Source organism: Malaclemys terrapin, chromosome 2 (assembly GCF_027887155.1).
Source record: "Malaclemys terrapin pileata isolate rMalTer1 chromosome 2, rMalTer1.hap1, whole genome shotgun sequence".
NCBI classification, from domain to species: domain Eukaryota; kingdom Metazoa; phylum Chordata; order Testudines; family Emydidae; genus Malaclemys; species Malaclemys terrapin.
The window spans coordinates 142,377,452-142,391,706 of NC_071506.1; the positions used below are offsets into that span (position 1 = coordinate 142,377,452).

General features: G+C 51.3%; 1 protein-coding gene across 1 annotated transcript in view; it reads left to right on the forward strand.

Moving 5' to 3' along the window:
• Positions 1-3,440, forward strand: part of CNNM4 (cyclin and CBS domain divalent metal cation transport mediator 4) — a 51,878-nt gene extending 48,438 nt beyond the window's left edge. Inside the window, exons 6-7 of the mRNA XM_054017693.1 lie at positions 21-202; positions 3,136-3,440. Of these exons, the coding sequence (XP_053873668.1) occupies positions 21-202; positions 3,136-3,342 (389 nt within the window). The 3' untranslated portion in view covers positions 3,343-3,440. The remainder of the gene's footprint in view (positions 1-20; positions 203-3,135) is intronic.
• Positions 3,441-14,255: the final 10,815 nt, after the last annotated feature.

A 14,255-nucleotide genomic window follows, 5' to 3' on the forward strand; every position in this document is an offset into this window, starting at 1 on the left:
GTGCCCGTGTCTCTCTGCAGAGCTGCGCTCCCCGTCCCACATGAGCAGCCTGAACCGCTCGGCATCGCTCAGCAACCCCGAGCGCTCGGACTCCATCTCCTCCCCCATCAGCGGCAGCAGCAACCAGCTCAACGTGGGCACCAGCCCCCAGTACATTTCCGACTTCAGCGTCCGCGCCCTCATGGACCTGCAGTTTGTCAAGGTGAGGCCAGCTGGGGAGGTGGGGGCTCAGTAGGGAGCGCTGTCCTCGGTGCAGCACTAGGGGGCGCTGTGCTGCTGTCAGATGAGACAAAAACCCAAGGCCCTGAGCGTTTGCAGTGGCGGAGATCTCAGGGCATGGCCCAGTTCCTGTTTGGCTTTTCTACACTGAGCCTCTTTGAACCCCCATCTAGCATCTGCTGGATGCTGTCATCTCCTTTGTCTGGGGTAGCATTGCTGTGTGCAGGTTAGCTGCTTCCCAGCCCACCCCAGAGATGGCTGCAGCCCAGGGCTGGCTTGTGGCCACAGATGAGGTGTTCTGGAAAGCGATTGGGTCCCCCAGATGAAACGTGTTTTGTACAGGCCAGTTACAGTGCACTCCCTTTATAAGAATTACCAATACAAGAACCAGCCGCATATAGTGATTTAAAAAAAAATTGAACAAGCTCCTTCCTATAACCATGCTAAAGTACTCCGCTTGTCAGACTCAAGCGATCCACTGATCAGACTCATTTTGGGGCAGAATGACTGCATGTAATCCCATACTCAAGTGCAACGATGTGTAATAAGCCAGCAAAGCTGTTTTGAATTTGAATTTGTTCACATCTCGCATTGCTGGGCACGTAGCCTGTGTAAAGGAAAATCCCTGGGTAGAATAAACAAGTTGTGCCGTTTATGTGAGAGTCAACATTGCAGGAAAAAGAAAGACGCTTTCTGCAGATGAAAACCTCCACCTTCTCTAGTCTTCCCAAGACCAGCCAAAGAGACGCAGCTCAGAAATTGGGCATTCCACAACCGACATTGTCTAAGCTTATCAGAGACAGGGAGAGCATCATACAAAACGAAGGAGACAGAAAAAGACTGTGATCAGGCAAGGCACCTGTGGTCGAGGTGGTGCTTATAAAGTGGACCAGAGATGCCAGAGAGAGAAATGTCCCTCTAAGTGGGCTGTTGGTGATGTAGAAAGCAGAAGAACTGATGGTGGCCCTGGACGTTACCACCTCGAAGGCCAGCAGTGGCGGGTGTGAGCGCTTTAAGAAACGAGAGGGGATTGGTTTTAGACAGTGCATGGAGAAGTCAAAGCCGCAGACATTAGGTCATGTGAAGAATGGTTAGAAAACAAGTGGATCAAAATTAGATGTGACGTCATGGAAGAAAACATTTGGAAAGCAAATGAAAGTGGAATTGACTTTCGAGCTTTGCCTGGTGGCACTTTCACCTTTAAATCAGACAATAAAAGAGGAGGAAAGTCATCTAAAGACAGGATTACTGCTCGGTTCATCTGTTCCATGGCTGGTAGGGAAAAGGACCTTTTCATCCTTGGGAAAAGTCAAAACCCAGGTGTGAGACGTATTCCAGTCTGCTCCATTTCCAGTGCACCTGCCTGGATGATGGGTAAGTGGGATCGAAAGTTGGGCCAGGAAAGGAGAAAGATTTTGCAACTTGTGGACATCTGCCCAACCCAGGTGAGGAAAGATGTAGCACTGAGGAATATCCGCTGTGAATTCCTCCCAAGGAACACCACTTCTACCCTTCAGCCACGTGGCCCGGGAAGTATCTGAACTGCCCAGTGTATCGCAAGCGAATGGTGTTGCACCACATTGATGATGAGAACAAGAAAGCTGCTGCTGTGGAAATGGCTGGGAAGCTCAGTCTTTTAGGTGCCATTCTAGTGCTCACAAAGGCCTGGTCTGACGTCGATGCTTCAGCAATCTGGAATTGCGGAGAAAAAGGAGGTCTGGTCACAGCGGAAGTAGTTGTTAACCCCCCGCATTTGAAGAATGGCTAGCCATCGGTGAATGTATGCAGCCGGCCTCTGATGAGGACGTTGCAACTGAAATCAGAGACCGATTGGAAGTGAAACCCGAAAATGATGCAGAGGCGGACTCTGAATGCAACAAAAACTTAGACAAATGGCCTGCGGTCCAGGGGCTGCAGTGATTTTAACCTCTTACATCGCCCTGAAAAGGAGGTTAACAAGGGGGTGGATCGTGCCATGCTCCAGGGAATACAGGACAAGTTTCTAGTCAAACGGTGATTGTGCCACTGCATTGTACATTCCCAGGGCCAGACACTCCACTCCGGTGACGGACGGTGACACCCCGAAATGAATCTGAATGTGAGCCAGTACTGTTAACCAGTCCGTTCGGGTGTTTTACACGGACAGTTGTGCGGTCACGCTCGGTGTACTGCGCTTCCATATGTTAGGGTTGTTGCAGTTTCAGAGATTTTTAAGATGTGTATCTTTGGCTCCGTAAGAGGTATATAGCTCCTCAAGCTTATACCGGCTGCAGTTGTAACATGCTGCACAGTCCTAATACAGTGATTGCCTTGAACAAAAGCACCAGCTAAATGATTGGGTAATTACAACGTCTCGCTCAGTTGGAAAGTTGATGTGGTTTTGTTCCATGGAGAATATGTTGAAAGTCTAAAGAATTCAGTGACGGTAAATGAGACGTTTCTCAATTGGGGGGGAAAAAAGCCGGTTATTTAAAACATAACGGCCGATTTCATCCATTCTTTGCAATTCCGCTTGTAAGAGTCAAGTACTTATAAGAATCAAATTGTCCAGCACGGATGTGATTCTTATGAAGGGAGTGCACTGTATTATCATACTTGTGGGGGGGAGGGGATGGCCAGGGCATGCTGGGATCTGTACTCTCAGGTGTGGGATGGTGCGGTGGAGCATGGCATGCTGGGATCTGTAGTCTCAGGTCAGGGTGGGATGGTCAGGATGGAGCATGGCATGCTGGGATCTGTAGTCTCAAGTCAGGGTGGGACGGTCAGGATGGATCATGGCATGCTGGGATCTGTAGTTGGTGCCGATCTTCTATATTTAAGATGGCGATAGCCACAGGCCACGCTCTGGAGCTCGGCTGGGCCAGCCGGGCTCATCTCGCTGGCTGACCACATCTGCCCCTCTCCCCCCTGCTGCAGATTACACGCCAGCAGTACCAAAACGGCCTGATGGCCTCGCGCCTGGACAGCTGCCCTCAGTCTCCGGACAGCGGTGCCCCCAAAATGGACACCAGCTTGACGGAAAAGACGGAGCCCTCGGTGGCCGACGAGACCACCAGCCTCCTGAACGAGAGGAACTGCCTGGACCGCAGGAGCAGCCACAGTCCCCAGGAGAACTCCATCTGAGCCTGGCACCAGGCACCGGCCGGTGCCTCCGCCAGGACACTTCGCACCCTTTGGGGTGGGGAGCCTTCCCCCGCGTCCAAATAGCTCTGTCTAGAGATCCCCCCCCTCTATGAGACGCTTTGATCGCCCGGGGCAGCCCCTGTGCCAGCGTTGGTGAGGATGTGGGTTCGTGGCACCGTGGCCACGCCGGGATGCAAAAGGGAATCCCCCACCCCTTCCCCGAAAATGAGCCCTGGAGCTGTTGGATCCCAGGGACCAACTTTACCTCGGCCTGGACCAGGCGTGGACTAGGGGCAGGGAGGGTCACTCCGCAGAGGATTTATAAAGGGAGCCCATTGGCTGCTGTTTCTTAACTGGCTTTTATTTAAATGAATAAAGATGGAAACAAAGGGACGAGCTCTCAAACCCCAGGCCGTGCTGGGAGTGCCCCCGCCGAGAACAGCTACACTCACCCGCTTGGCACCTCAGCATGGCCCCTCGCACTCCCTCCCAGCATGGCCCTGTTCCCACCCCCAGTCCAGCAGCAAAGCAGTCCTGGCCATGCAGCCTGGGGAGGGGACAGCCATCGGCCCGGGCAGCAGCTGCCGGATGTGGGAGTCGCTGGCCCAGCTCAGGGAGCCTTGGTGTCTCATCGGTTTCTTTTTTTTTGTTGCCGGGTGGTTGGAAGTTCGGAGCAGCCAGCACTGAAGCCAGTTACAATCAGGGTGGTTGGAACCCATCCAACCCGGGCACTGGCCTTGCAGCACTCTTCGTGGATCCGTGTCCTTTGGTGCGTCTCCGAGATGGAGCCCAGCACGTGCCCAGGATTCAGCTGGGGGTCGAGGGGCCAGGCTCCAAGGGTATGTCTCACGCCAAGCGCTGGATGTGGGCACTGCTGAGCGGAGCGGTGGCACTGCCTGTGATTCTGCATCGCTTCAGCGGCCGTGGTGCGGGTAGCGTTGTGAGCGCGGGTGTGAATGGGGCTGGGTGGGAGTGGAGGGGCCAGGCCATTGGAGCGGTCAGTGAAAAGCCCCTTCCGGACGACATGGCTTGTGAGGGGCCTGCTGGTTTTGTCCCTGCCTGACCGGATTCTGCTCTCGCCTGCACAGGGTTTGCTGCATCAGTAGGGTATTCTGTGCGTTGGGACAGACACCTGGGCTTCTCCACCCGCCTGGCCAAGAGAGACAAAGGGACCTCATTCAGCTCTCATTTGCGCCAGTGTAAATTCAGATTTACTCTGACTCACTAGCTGAGCCCGATTGACACCAGAGTAACAGAGCAGTGGAGCAGCCTGTGTCTGCGTGACACAGCAGAGACCAGAGCAGTTTAGCTTGTCCCTTTCCACGGGCTCAGGGAACCCTGTCTGTGTCCCCGTGGCTGTTGCCTGGGCTAGCCGGGAGCCCTGGCCTGGGGGCACCGCTGGGGAGAGAGGGCTGGGCAGGGAATGTGACTGGGAGCGCTGCCCTACTCAAACCAGCCTCGCTTCTGAGCAATAACTGCCCCGGGGATGCTCCTTGGTGGGGCGGGGCAGTTGGCTATGCGGGGGAGAGGGGCGGTTTTCTGTGGGGGCTGTGTCATAGGGGAGCAGCTGGCTGAGGGGGACCATGGTGGGGGAGGCGGTTGGCGGGGGGAGGGACAGTTGGCTGAGGGGGACCGTAGTGTGGGGGGGAGGGACAGTTGGCTGGGGGGGGACCGGGGTGGGGGGGCAATTGGCTGGGCAGGCTGTGGTGTGGGGGGGGAGGGGCAGTTGACAGGGGGGCTGTGGCATGGGAGGGGCAGCTGAGGGGGACCGTGGTGGGGGGGCACTTGGCTAAGGGAGGGGTGAGGCAGTTGGTGGTGGGAGGGGCAGTTGGCTGGAGGGGCTGTGGTGTGGGGGGAGGGGCAATTGATGGGAGGACTGTGGCATGGGGGGGCAGCTGGCTGAGGGGGACCATGGCGGGCGGGAGGGACAGTTGGCTGGGGGGCTGTGGTGTGGGGGGGAGGGGCAGTTGACAGGGGGGCTGTGGCATGGGAGGGGGCAGCTGGCTGAGGGGGACCATGGTGTGCTGGAGGGGTAGGGCAGAGCCCTGGCTGGGGCCGGGGCCGGGGGCCTGACCTCTCCGGGGTGCGGTGGTTGCATGGGAGGCTCGCTGTGGGGGAGCTGCTGGAGCTGGCTGGTTCGCACTCCCCATTGACACACCAAGGGGCAGGGGGCCGACGGACACAAGCCGGCCCAGGGGCACAGCCTCTCAGTGGATCCAGGTCTTCCCACTGGGGCATAACTGCTCCGCTGGGGGGATGGGACGGGATGCCAGAGCCCTGGGTCCCTCTGTCCCTTCCCACTGCCCGGTGCCTTTCTGGCCCAGGACCTCCTGTTTGAACTCCAGCCCACTGGCTGTTGGGCCACGTCAGCTCTCTATTTTCAACCAAAGATCCGTGCAATCCACCCCAGAGTTCAGGCAGCCCCCTTCGGCAGTGCAGTGAGCAGAGATGCTCAGCCCCTGGCTCTGGCTGGCCTACACTGAAAGGGGAAGAGCAGGGTGCTCTGCGGGGGGGCAATCACTACATCTGGGCATCAGCAGAAATTAAACGTAATTGTTAATTTGTAATGCTTCTCAGCATCCTCATGGAGCTGGGGGGGGAGGAAGTAGGACAGATCTGTGTGGTTTTAAGGCAAATTTAAAAAAAAACGGTTGGGTTCATATATTTCCAGTTGCTTAAATTAACCATAAATATACGGCTATGTAATGAGTTATAGGATGTAACTAAATCTGCACTTCCGCTCCTCAAAGTGACTTGGTCTGAGCGGGATTCGGTGATTCCTGCTTTGACTCAGTCTCCAGATCAGATCTGCGTTTAGGCCACTCCAGGGCGGACAGCAGAATGAAAACCGAGTACACGAGAGCTGGTGCCCTGGTTGTCAGTGCTGCAGTGTTTGATAAAATAAGCGTTCCAGCCGCAGCCGCTGAGATGTTTATGGAATTGTTCACCTCGCAGGGGGAACTCACCTGACCCATTTGTCTTTCCCATACCGAGGCTTTAAACGGACTTTAGAAGTTAGCGCCCACAAGGACCGCTGCTTATAGGCCTCAGAGCCCAGAGAACTTTTCTACTGGTGTCCTTAATTACATAGGTGATGTTGATGTTCTGACACCACCTGCTCAGGGTTAGAAGAATCAGGATTGGTTGCCCCCACCATCAGTGATACAGTATTCCTGCTGATACAGTATACCTTACCCCAAAATGTACTGTTGGGAGCTTAGTTGTGTTAGGGAAGCAGCTCTTCATACTGTTGGATTTATTCTGTTCGGCGTTAACGGTGTGCAGAGAACAAATCTTGCACACTGATGTATTGCATGCTGATGTTTTAAAAGGGTATTGCAAAGCATATGCTGGCTGGCTGGCTTCCACGGTTGAGTTCGGATCTGGAGCCCTTGTTTGGGATCTGGGAATAGTGCTGGGTATGTTTTGTTCGTGATGAAAGCTCTTCAGGGTCTAAGCAGAACTAGAGTCTGTTCCACAGGAATCCTCCTCCTCCTGGGCGAGATGGAGGGATGTCAGAAAAATCCCATTTGCAGATCCTCAGAGAAGTCTAGAGACATTTGAATTTTCTGCAAAGTTGCTGAAGTTGTTTTCTCATGGAAAAAATGGCTTTCCTGCTCCTAACCTTTAAAGTTGCAATCCTCACGACCTGGAAAAAATTCCCCCTTCAGCCCCACCAGAGCCAAGCGCTCCTGGGAAATGTCTAGTCCCCGTTCTGTTCGGGTCAAATCTTCCAGCTGGGGGCAGAGGAACTCCAGTTTGACTCTCCAATCCTAGGCAGAGTTTGCAGCTCTGGCAGGTGGAAAAAACTTCCTTTGAATTGTAAACGGAGCCAGCTCAGCTTCCTGGTCCACATTTTCCAGTTTTCCGGGCTAATTACAGAGAGACCTTTGGTCCCCCAAACGTCTCTCATCCCCATTCGTGATAACCGCCATCAAAATGTGAAGGAAAGCCATTCAGTATATAGACACAGCTCCAGAGTTCCCCCAAACTCCCCCCTTAGGGTGCTCCAGGATAAAGGGTGTTTGGGACAATAAGATGAGCAGTTTTGATAATGGATTAGCGCAGGGAGTTGGTTTTTTGCGGGAAAACAAGCCATTTTGACATAGTCACTCAGGGTAGAAGCACACTGTAAAACAACGGTTCAGTTGGTCTTGGTTTCCACTGGTTTCCAAGGCAGCCTGAATTTTCTCAGTCTTGATGCTCTGCCTGCAGCTGGGAGGTCGCCTCCTGTGTCATTACGACGGCAGCCCCAAAAGGGACACTGGCTCATTGGTGTCATCTAGGCTGCTATTAAAATCTGGTTTGCTACAGTATGGCTAGACAGGGAGAGTCTGGCCTTCCCTTGCTTTGCTCCTTGTGTGACCTTATACGCCTGGGAACGAGGGGTGCAGGAAGTCCCCTACAGCATGGGTGGAGAATTCGGGATTGGTCGCCTTCCGCCCTTTGAGCAGGTGACACCATGAGGTGCAGAGAGGTGAAGGATCAGGCCCAGGCACTGTGTTATGTGTGGATTGGGAGCAGATGGGTTTAACTGCACTCCGGCCCTGCTCATGCTGTGCTGCTCTGTCACTGGCTCTCCAGGGGAATTTGCCATCACTCTAACCCAGGCTGTTGGCAACAGCTGTTGTAACGCATCTCCCTTGGGCTCATTGGCTGGGGAGATCCGTAGGCAGTGGAGCATGGTTCCATTTACGTACTGTACCATCTCGATGCAGTTTTCGTTTGACTCCCTGCAGCCAAGGTGCCCAGCAGCAGTGGGAAGCTGTGTCCTTACCAAGCGTGCTCCATGGATAGACTCGCTGAATTCTGCCACTGACAGATTTGCTGTGTCTCTTCTCAGCACTATATTCCAGGGATGGGACCCCTTGTGTAGAAAAAGGTCCTGCGGCCGTTAGAGTGGCAGCATGTCTGGGGCACATGACTGGGGCTCAGGAGACGTAGGTGTTAATTCCAGCTCTGCCACTGCCCAGCTGTGTGACCTTGGGAAAGTCCCTTCCCCTTTTCTGTGCCTCAGTTTCCCCATCTTTGGAACTGATGAAACTCTCCTAAGTTATATGGGGATGTAGAGCAAAGTGGCACTGGAACATGCAGCATTTCTTCTCGCTCCAGCACTACACAGCGCTGCAAGATCTGTTGGGTTTTAATACAGGGCTTTCTCAAACACTGTCCGGTGCATGCCATTTCTCAGTTGGTTTGGATGCAGGTGCCAGTGTTTTGATAGCACCCTCCCAAATGGGAGTGGCCCTTTGGGCCGTGAACATGCTCACAGTCTGTGAGCAGAGCTAGTGACCAAAGCCCCCAGGCCGCTCCTCAGATTTCACTGAGAGGCCAGTCCCATTGACTCCTACAGAACCACAGGCCTGAGCCCCGTGGGGCGGACTCTATTGCAGATAAATGGGATGGGGGTGCGGAGGGGAGATCCCAGGGGAAATTAATCTGGCCAGGTTAGAGAAGAAGCTGGGAAGGGAATGGATGTTAAGGCATCCTTGTGCAATTGGATCCAGCCAGGGCAGACCCTTGTAAAGTAACAGAGGTGCCGCATGGGCCGAATGAGTCACCTACCTGGACTGGGTTGCAGGATTGGGACCAACCTAGCGCGCTGCTCAGCATTTTGAAAGGAAAACTCCAATGGTTGGACTTTTTGCCAGGATTTCCCAATTCTCCCATCTGCAGAATGGGTTTTTACTTCGTTATGTTGCATTTAATTCGAACCGTGTCCTTCCCATTGAAATTCAGGGGCAGATACACACTATGCATCTCCAGTCACCCTTCCGGAGAAGTCTGGCTCCCTCCTCGGAGAAGTCTGAGCCATCCGTTGCCATAGAAATACCACAGCTTGCACAGGGATTTTTCGAGTGCATCGTTGTCCCTTGGAATTTCTTCCTTTACTGGGTACAAGTCTTTCACTTGCCGGCGCTTTTGTCTGATTTTTAATGTTCTGATTGTGTGGGAGGTTTTTTATTCTAGACAAAAGCGCAGTGGTTTCCAAATGCTGCCCACTGGGGCTGACTTTATGTAATTTATTGTGTGGGGGTTATTTTTTAAATTAAGTTTTTAATATCCATTCCTACGAGGAGAGACTCGAGAGATTAAAAAAATCCGTTTTTTTTTTTTTAAGAAGAAATATTTCTCTACAAAGTCTGATTGGAAAAAAGGTGTTTTCTTCTGAAGCCTCTTTCTCCGATCACTCGTGAATTTGTGTATGGAAACACCCATGTTAATGTCACCTGTCTCTTCAGAGGCCTATGGGCAGCAGTTCTTTGACCAGGGAGTTAAATGAATGAAAACAGACAGCTTCTCTTTCGGTACATGTCATTTCCTGTTCTGTTGGAGACCAGGAAGTGACCTCAGAAGGGATGATGCTTCAGGACAGCACCTAAGCATGTGCTTTAAGCCCCTTTGGAGTCACTGGGAGTAAAGCACATGGGTAACGTTAAGCACTTCTGTCCGTGTTTTCCTGAATCGGAGCTGCATGCGCGTCTGTAACTTCAGTGGGTTGATTCGCTTGGTAACTGTTCTCTCCACTGACTTCAGAGGACTGACTCCTAATCTGTGCTGTCATAAGAGTAGAATTGAGCCCCTCGTGTCCTTGGTTATCAGAAACTAGACCTGTTTCAAGGAGCAAATTGATTCCATTTAAAGGCCCAATTGATGTTCTCTCAGTAGCTTTCATGAGTCCTGTTTAGCTTTTATCCAGGATACTACAGTCTCCATAAAACAATGCCTCCATCTAGCCCAGGGGACTGGGTTCGCAAACTGCGCTGCTGGCACCAAAGTGCAGAACAAAGCGAGGGCATGTGCCGATCCAGGTCAGATCTTGTCCCCACTTGGCTTCAAAGGCCCTCGAATGTTGTGGCCATTCCATAGTCTGGGGGCCTGATTCTGCCCTGCCCTGCATACAGGCACAAAGGCATTGTGTTCGGATTTGGGCACATTTTATACTCTTTTGTGCACCAGTGTGAGTGGCTGCACAAGGGGCAGGGCAGGAGAGAATCACACACATCCTCTGCAGGGAATTTTAGCTCCTCAGTGCCGGTTGTCTCCTCTCCCCTGAGCTCTCCTGATTCCTTTGGCTTTCCTTCTCCCTAGCTAATCAGCAATAACCCCCACACTGGACTCCCCAGCGTCGCTGGCTTTGCATCACTGATGGGGCCAAGGGGGGAGATCCAAATACTGTAGACGGGCCACGCCAGGTAGCAAATGACTAATATTTATTTTGCACCAGGTTTAATTTGTATATGTTTGTGATTATTTTGGGGATCGTCGTTTCTTGTATATTTTTTTTTCATTGTTCTGAGTTGTGCCCTTTTAGGAGGGGATTTTGTTTTGTTTCATTTTTGAGTCTGCGTCTCTTGTCACTAAGAAATTATGATATTTGTTAAACGAAATATGGAATTTATTTTTTTGATTGGGTAATAAAATATCTCTCTATATTCCCTTCCTTCTGTGCTTTGTGGCCCCTGAAGGTTCATTCCCAGCCGTGCAGGCGGAGGCCAGGAGGCCGAATTTGCGTATGTCTAATTTCATGGGCAGTGGAGTGTCTGTTTCTGTTTAATCGTTTCTCTGTTCATGTGTTGATGGGAAACAAATTACGTAATGTCACAAATGCTGACATTTTGGCCACATCCTCAGCTGATGCAAGTTGTTGTAGCTCCCTTGAAGTCAGTGGAGTTCTGCTGATTTACACCAAATGAGGATCTGCCCTGTGTTGTTTTATCCTATTTTAATTTCTTTATTCAGCTCTAAGGGCCAGGTCGCCAGCTGATGTAAATGGGCCGTCGCTCCGTGAGAGTCAGTGGGCCAGATCCCAGTTGGGGTCAATGGGCCGTCGCTCTGTGGGAGTCAGTGGGCCAGATCCCAGCTGGGGTAAATCAGCATAGCTCCAGTCACATCAGTGGTCTGTGCTGCTTTACACTGTGTGAGGATCTGGCCCGTCGAGTTTAGTAAAGAGATGAAACGGGAACTGGGGCAGCACAGAAAGAAACAGAGTTTCTTATATTTGCTTCTTCATTTTCCATTCACCAATTCAAAGCTGTTAGTGCTGCCCTGCACCTCCAAAGCTAACCTACCCCCACCCACCAGCACTGCTTTTGACTCCAAGAGCAGCTGAGAATTTAAAGGGACAGGGCAGAGTTTGGGTCCTAAACTTACTTTAAAACAAAAAAAACCCTCATTTTCCTGATTTTGTTTTAAATGAGAATCCTGATGGCAGTGGCAGTGCGTCCAGATCGATCGCTCTGTCTGTGGGGTTTGTAGAATGATGCCGCTTTTGCCAGGGCTTTGCAACGCCACTGCAGGGGTTTGCTAGGCCTGGAGAGCCAGAAAATGAAACTGACTTCTACACAAACGTGAAACTGACCAGTCCATTTTCACTGGGCTGGGGGCTGTGTGTGCAGCACCCTGCATGGTGGGGCCTGACCTTAGTGGGGCTTCTGGACACTACTGTAATACACCATATAGAACACCACAGCATGAGAAAGAGGTTCCAAGACTAGGCCCTTACTAAGGACCTGAGGCTCTAAATACAGCCAGGCCACAGCCTGTGGCCGCGGGTGGGTGGCAGCGTTTCCCTGGGCTGTGACAGATGAAAAATGGGGTCTTTACACGTCTGTGAACATGGGTGATAGTACGGAGCCCCCCCGAGCTTTCCCATCTCCATGCTGCACTTCAGAACTGTGTCCGAGCTGGGCAGGCTGTTCTAGGCTGAACCAACGATCAAGAAAACCGCAGGATCAGGCGTGTGTCCCTGCTCCCCCCTCCACTCGCTCTCCTGATGTAACACAGGAGAGCGGACAAGGGCTAGGCCCTGAGCCAAGTTTTGCAGTGTCTCAGTGGCATCTGAGCCTCCCACAATAACTAAACAAAATGAGCTCACACTTATTAAGAGGCCTAGGGGTCGGGCATTTCCCCAGAGCTCTTCCACCGCCCTGCTGGGGATGCTAGACAAGTCATGGCACCCTCTGTGCCTCAGTTTCCCCTCCCACGCTTGATTTATTTACACTGTAGGCTCTTAGGGACAGGGCCTGTCTATTGGTGCGCAGGTCCATTGCCACTGACTGCTGCCATGACTGGTTCGAATCTGCTTGCAAAGCCTTGAACGGCAGAATAGGGAGGGCTAGGGCTAGGGCTAAGCTGGACTCGTTCTCTGGGGAGGACTGGGTGCAGAATTGCTCCTGCCCCCCTCCCTACAACACCCTCATCTGGGACCACTCCCAAGAGCCAGTGCTCCTGCCCTGCTCCTTACAGCACCGTCAAGTGGGGGAGAGGCCAGGACTGAAGTAGCTGGGAGCTCCCCCCACATGTAGTGCTCTTGGCCCACTCCCTACAGCGCCCCCTGTAGACTGAAGTAGTGGGTGCGTCCCATTGGCAGCACTCCTGTGATGTTCCCTGTGGTGGTGTCAAGTGGGCAGCACCATATTTTGATTAAAAAACTAGAATATAAAATGCTCAGCGCCTTGGCACACAGTGCTGTGATGGGGATGCGGAGGTGGGCAAGGCTGTTTAGTCAAGTCCAGAAGGGACCATTGTGATCATCTAATCTGACCCCCTGTAGAGCACAGGCCAGAGAGCTGCCCACAATAATTCCTAGCGCAGATCCATTAGACAAACAGCCCATCTGTATTTACAGTTACATTTAGCCATATTAAAACACGTCTTGTTTGCTAGCACCCAGCTCCCCAAGTGAGCGATCACTCTGGATCAGTGCCTGTCCTCGTCCTTATTTACCTCTCCCGCAAGTTCGTGTTTCTTCCGGCATGACTTTGTTTTCTTCCAGATTATTGATAAAAATGCTAAATAGCATAGGGCCAAGAACCAATCTCTGCAAGGCCCCATTGGACACAGATCTGCTCAGTGAGGAGTCCCCATTTACATTTTGAGACCTCTCTGTTAGCCAGATTTTAATCCATTTCCTGTGTGCCCTGTTCATTTTATATCCTTCTAGTTTTTTTAATCAAAATGTCATAAAGTCCCAGGTCAAACACCTTACATGACATCAGCTCTATTACCTTTATCAACCAGACTTGTAATCTCATCCCAAGGGATAGCAGGTTAGTTTGGCAGGATCTGTTTTCTACAAACCCATGTTGATGCATTGATTATTTTGATTATTATTCATACTATCCTCCTTTCGTTCTTTATTAGCGAATCCCATATCAGCTGCTCTATCTTGCCTGGGATCAATATCAGATTGACAGGCCTGTAATTACTCAGGTCATCTCGATGACACTTTTTGAATAATGGCACAACATTAGCTTTCTTCTAGTCTTCTGGAACTTTCCCGTTGTTTCAATACTTATTGAAAAGCAACATTAATGTTCTAATGAGCTCCTCAGCCAGATCTTTTAAAACTCTTGGATGCAAGTTATTTGGACCTGCCGATTTAAAAATGTCAGACTTTAGTAGCTTCTGTTTAACATCAACCTAAGATACTAGTGGAATGGAAAGAGTTTTATCATACACTATAACTGCATCATCTGTTTTTTCAAAATACAAAAAAGAAAAACTATACTTTAAAAACTCCATCTTATTGGCCTTAACTTTTGCTGGCCATAGAGTTAATAAGAACATAATAATGGCCATACGGGATCAGACTAATGGTCCATCTAGCCCAGTGTCCTGTCTTCTGACAGTGGCTGGTGCCAGATGCTTCAGAGGGAATGAACAGAACAGGGAAATTTTAAGTGATCCATCCTGTTGTTCAGTCCCAGCTTCTGGCAGTCAGAGACTAGGAAGAAACACCCAGAGAATGGGGTTGCATCCCTGACCATCTTCGCTAATAGCCATTGATGGACCTATCCTCCATGAATTTATCTAGTTCTTTTTTTGAACCCACTTATACTTCCTTCACAACATCCCCTTCCTTATGTTTTTTTTTTTTTTAAACCTGCTGCTTGATAATTTAATTGGAT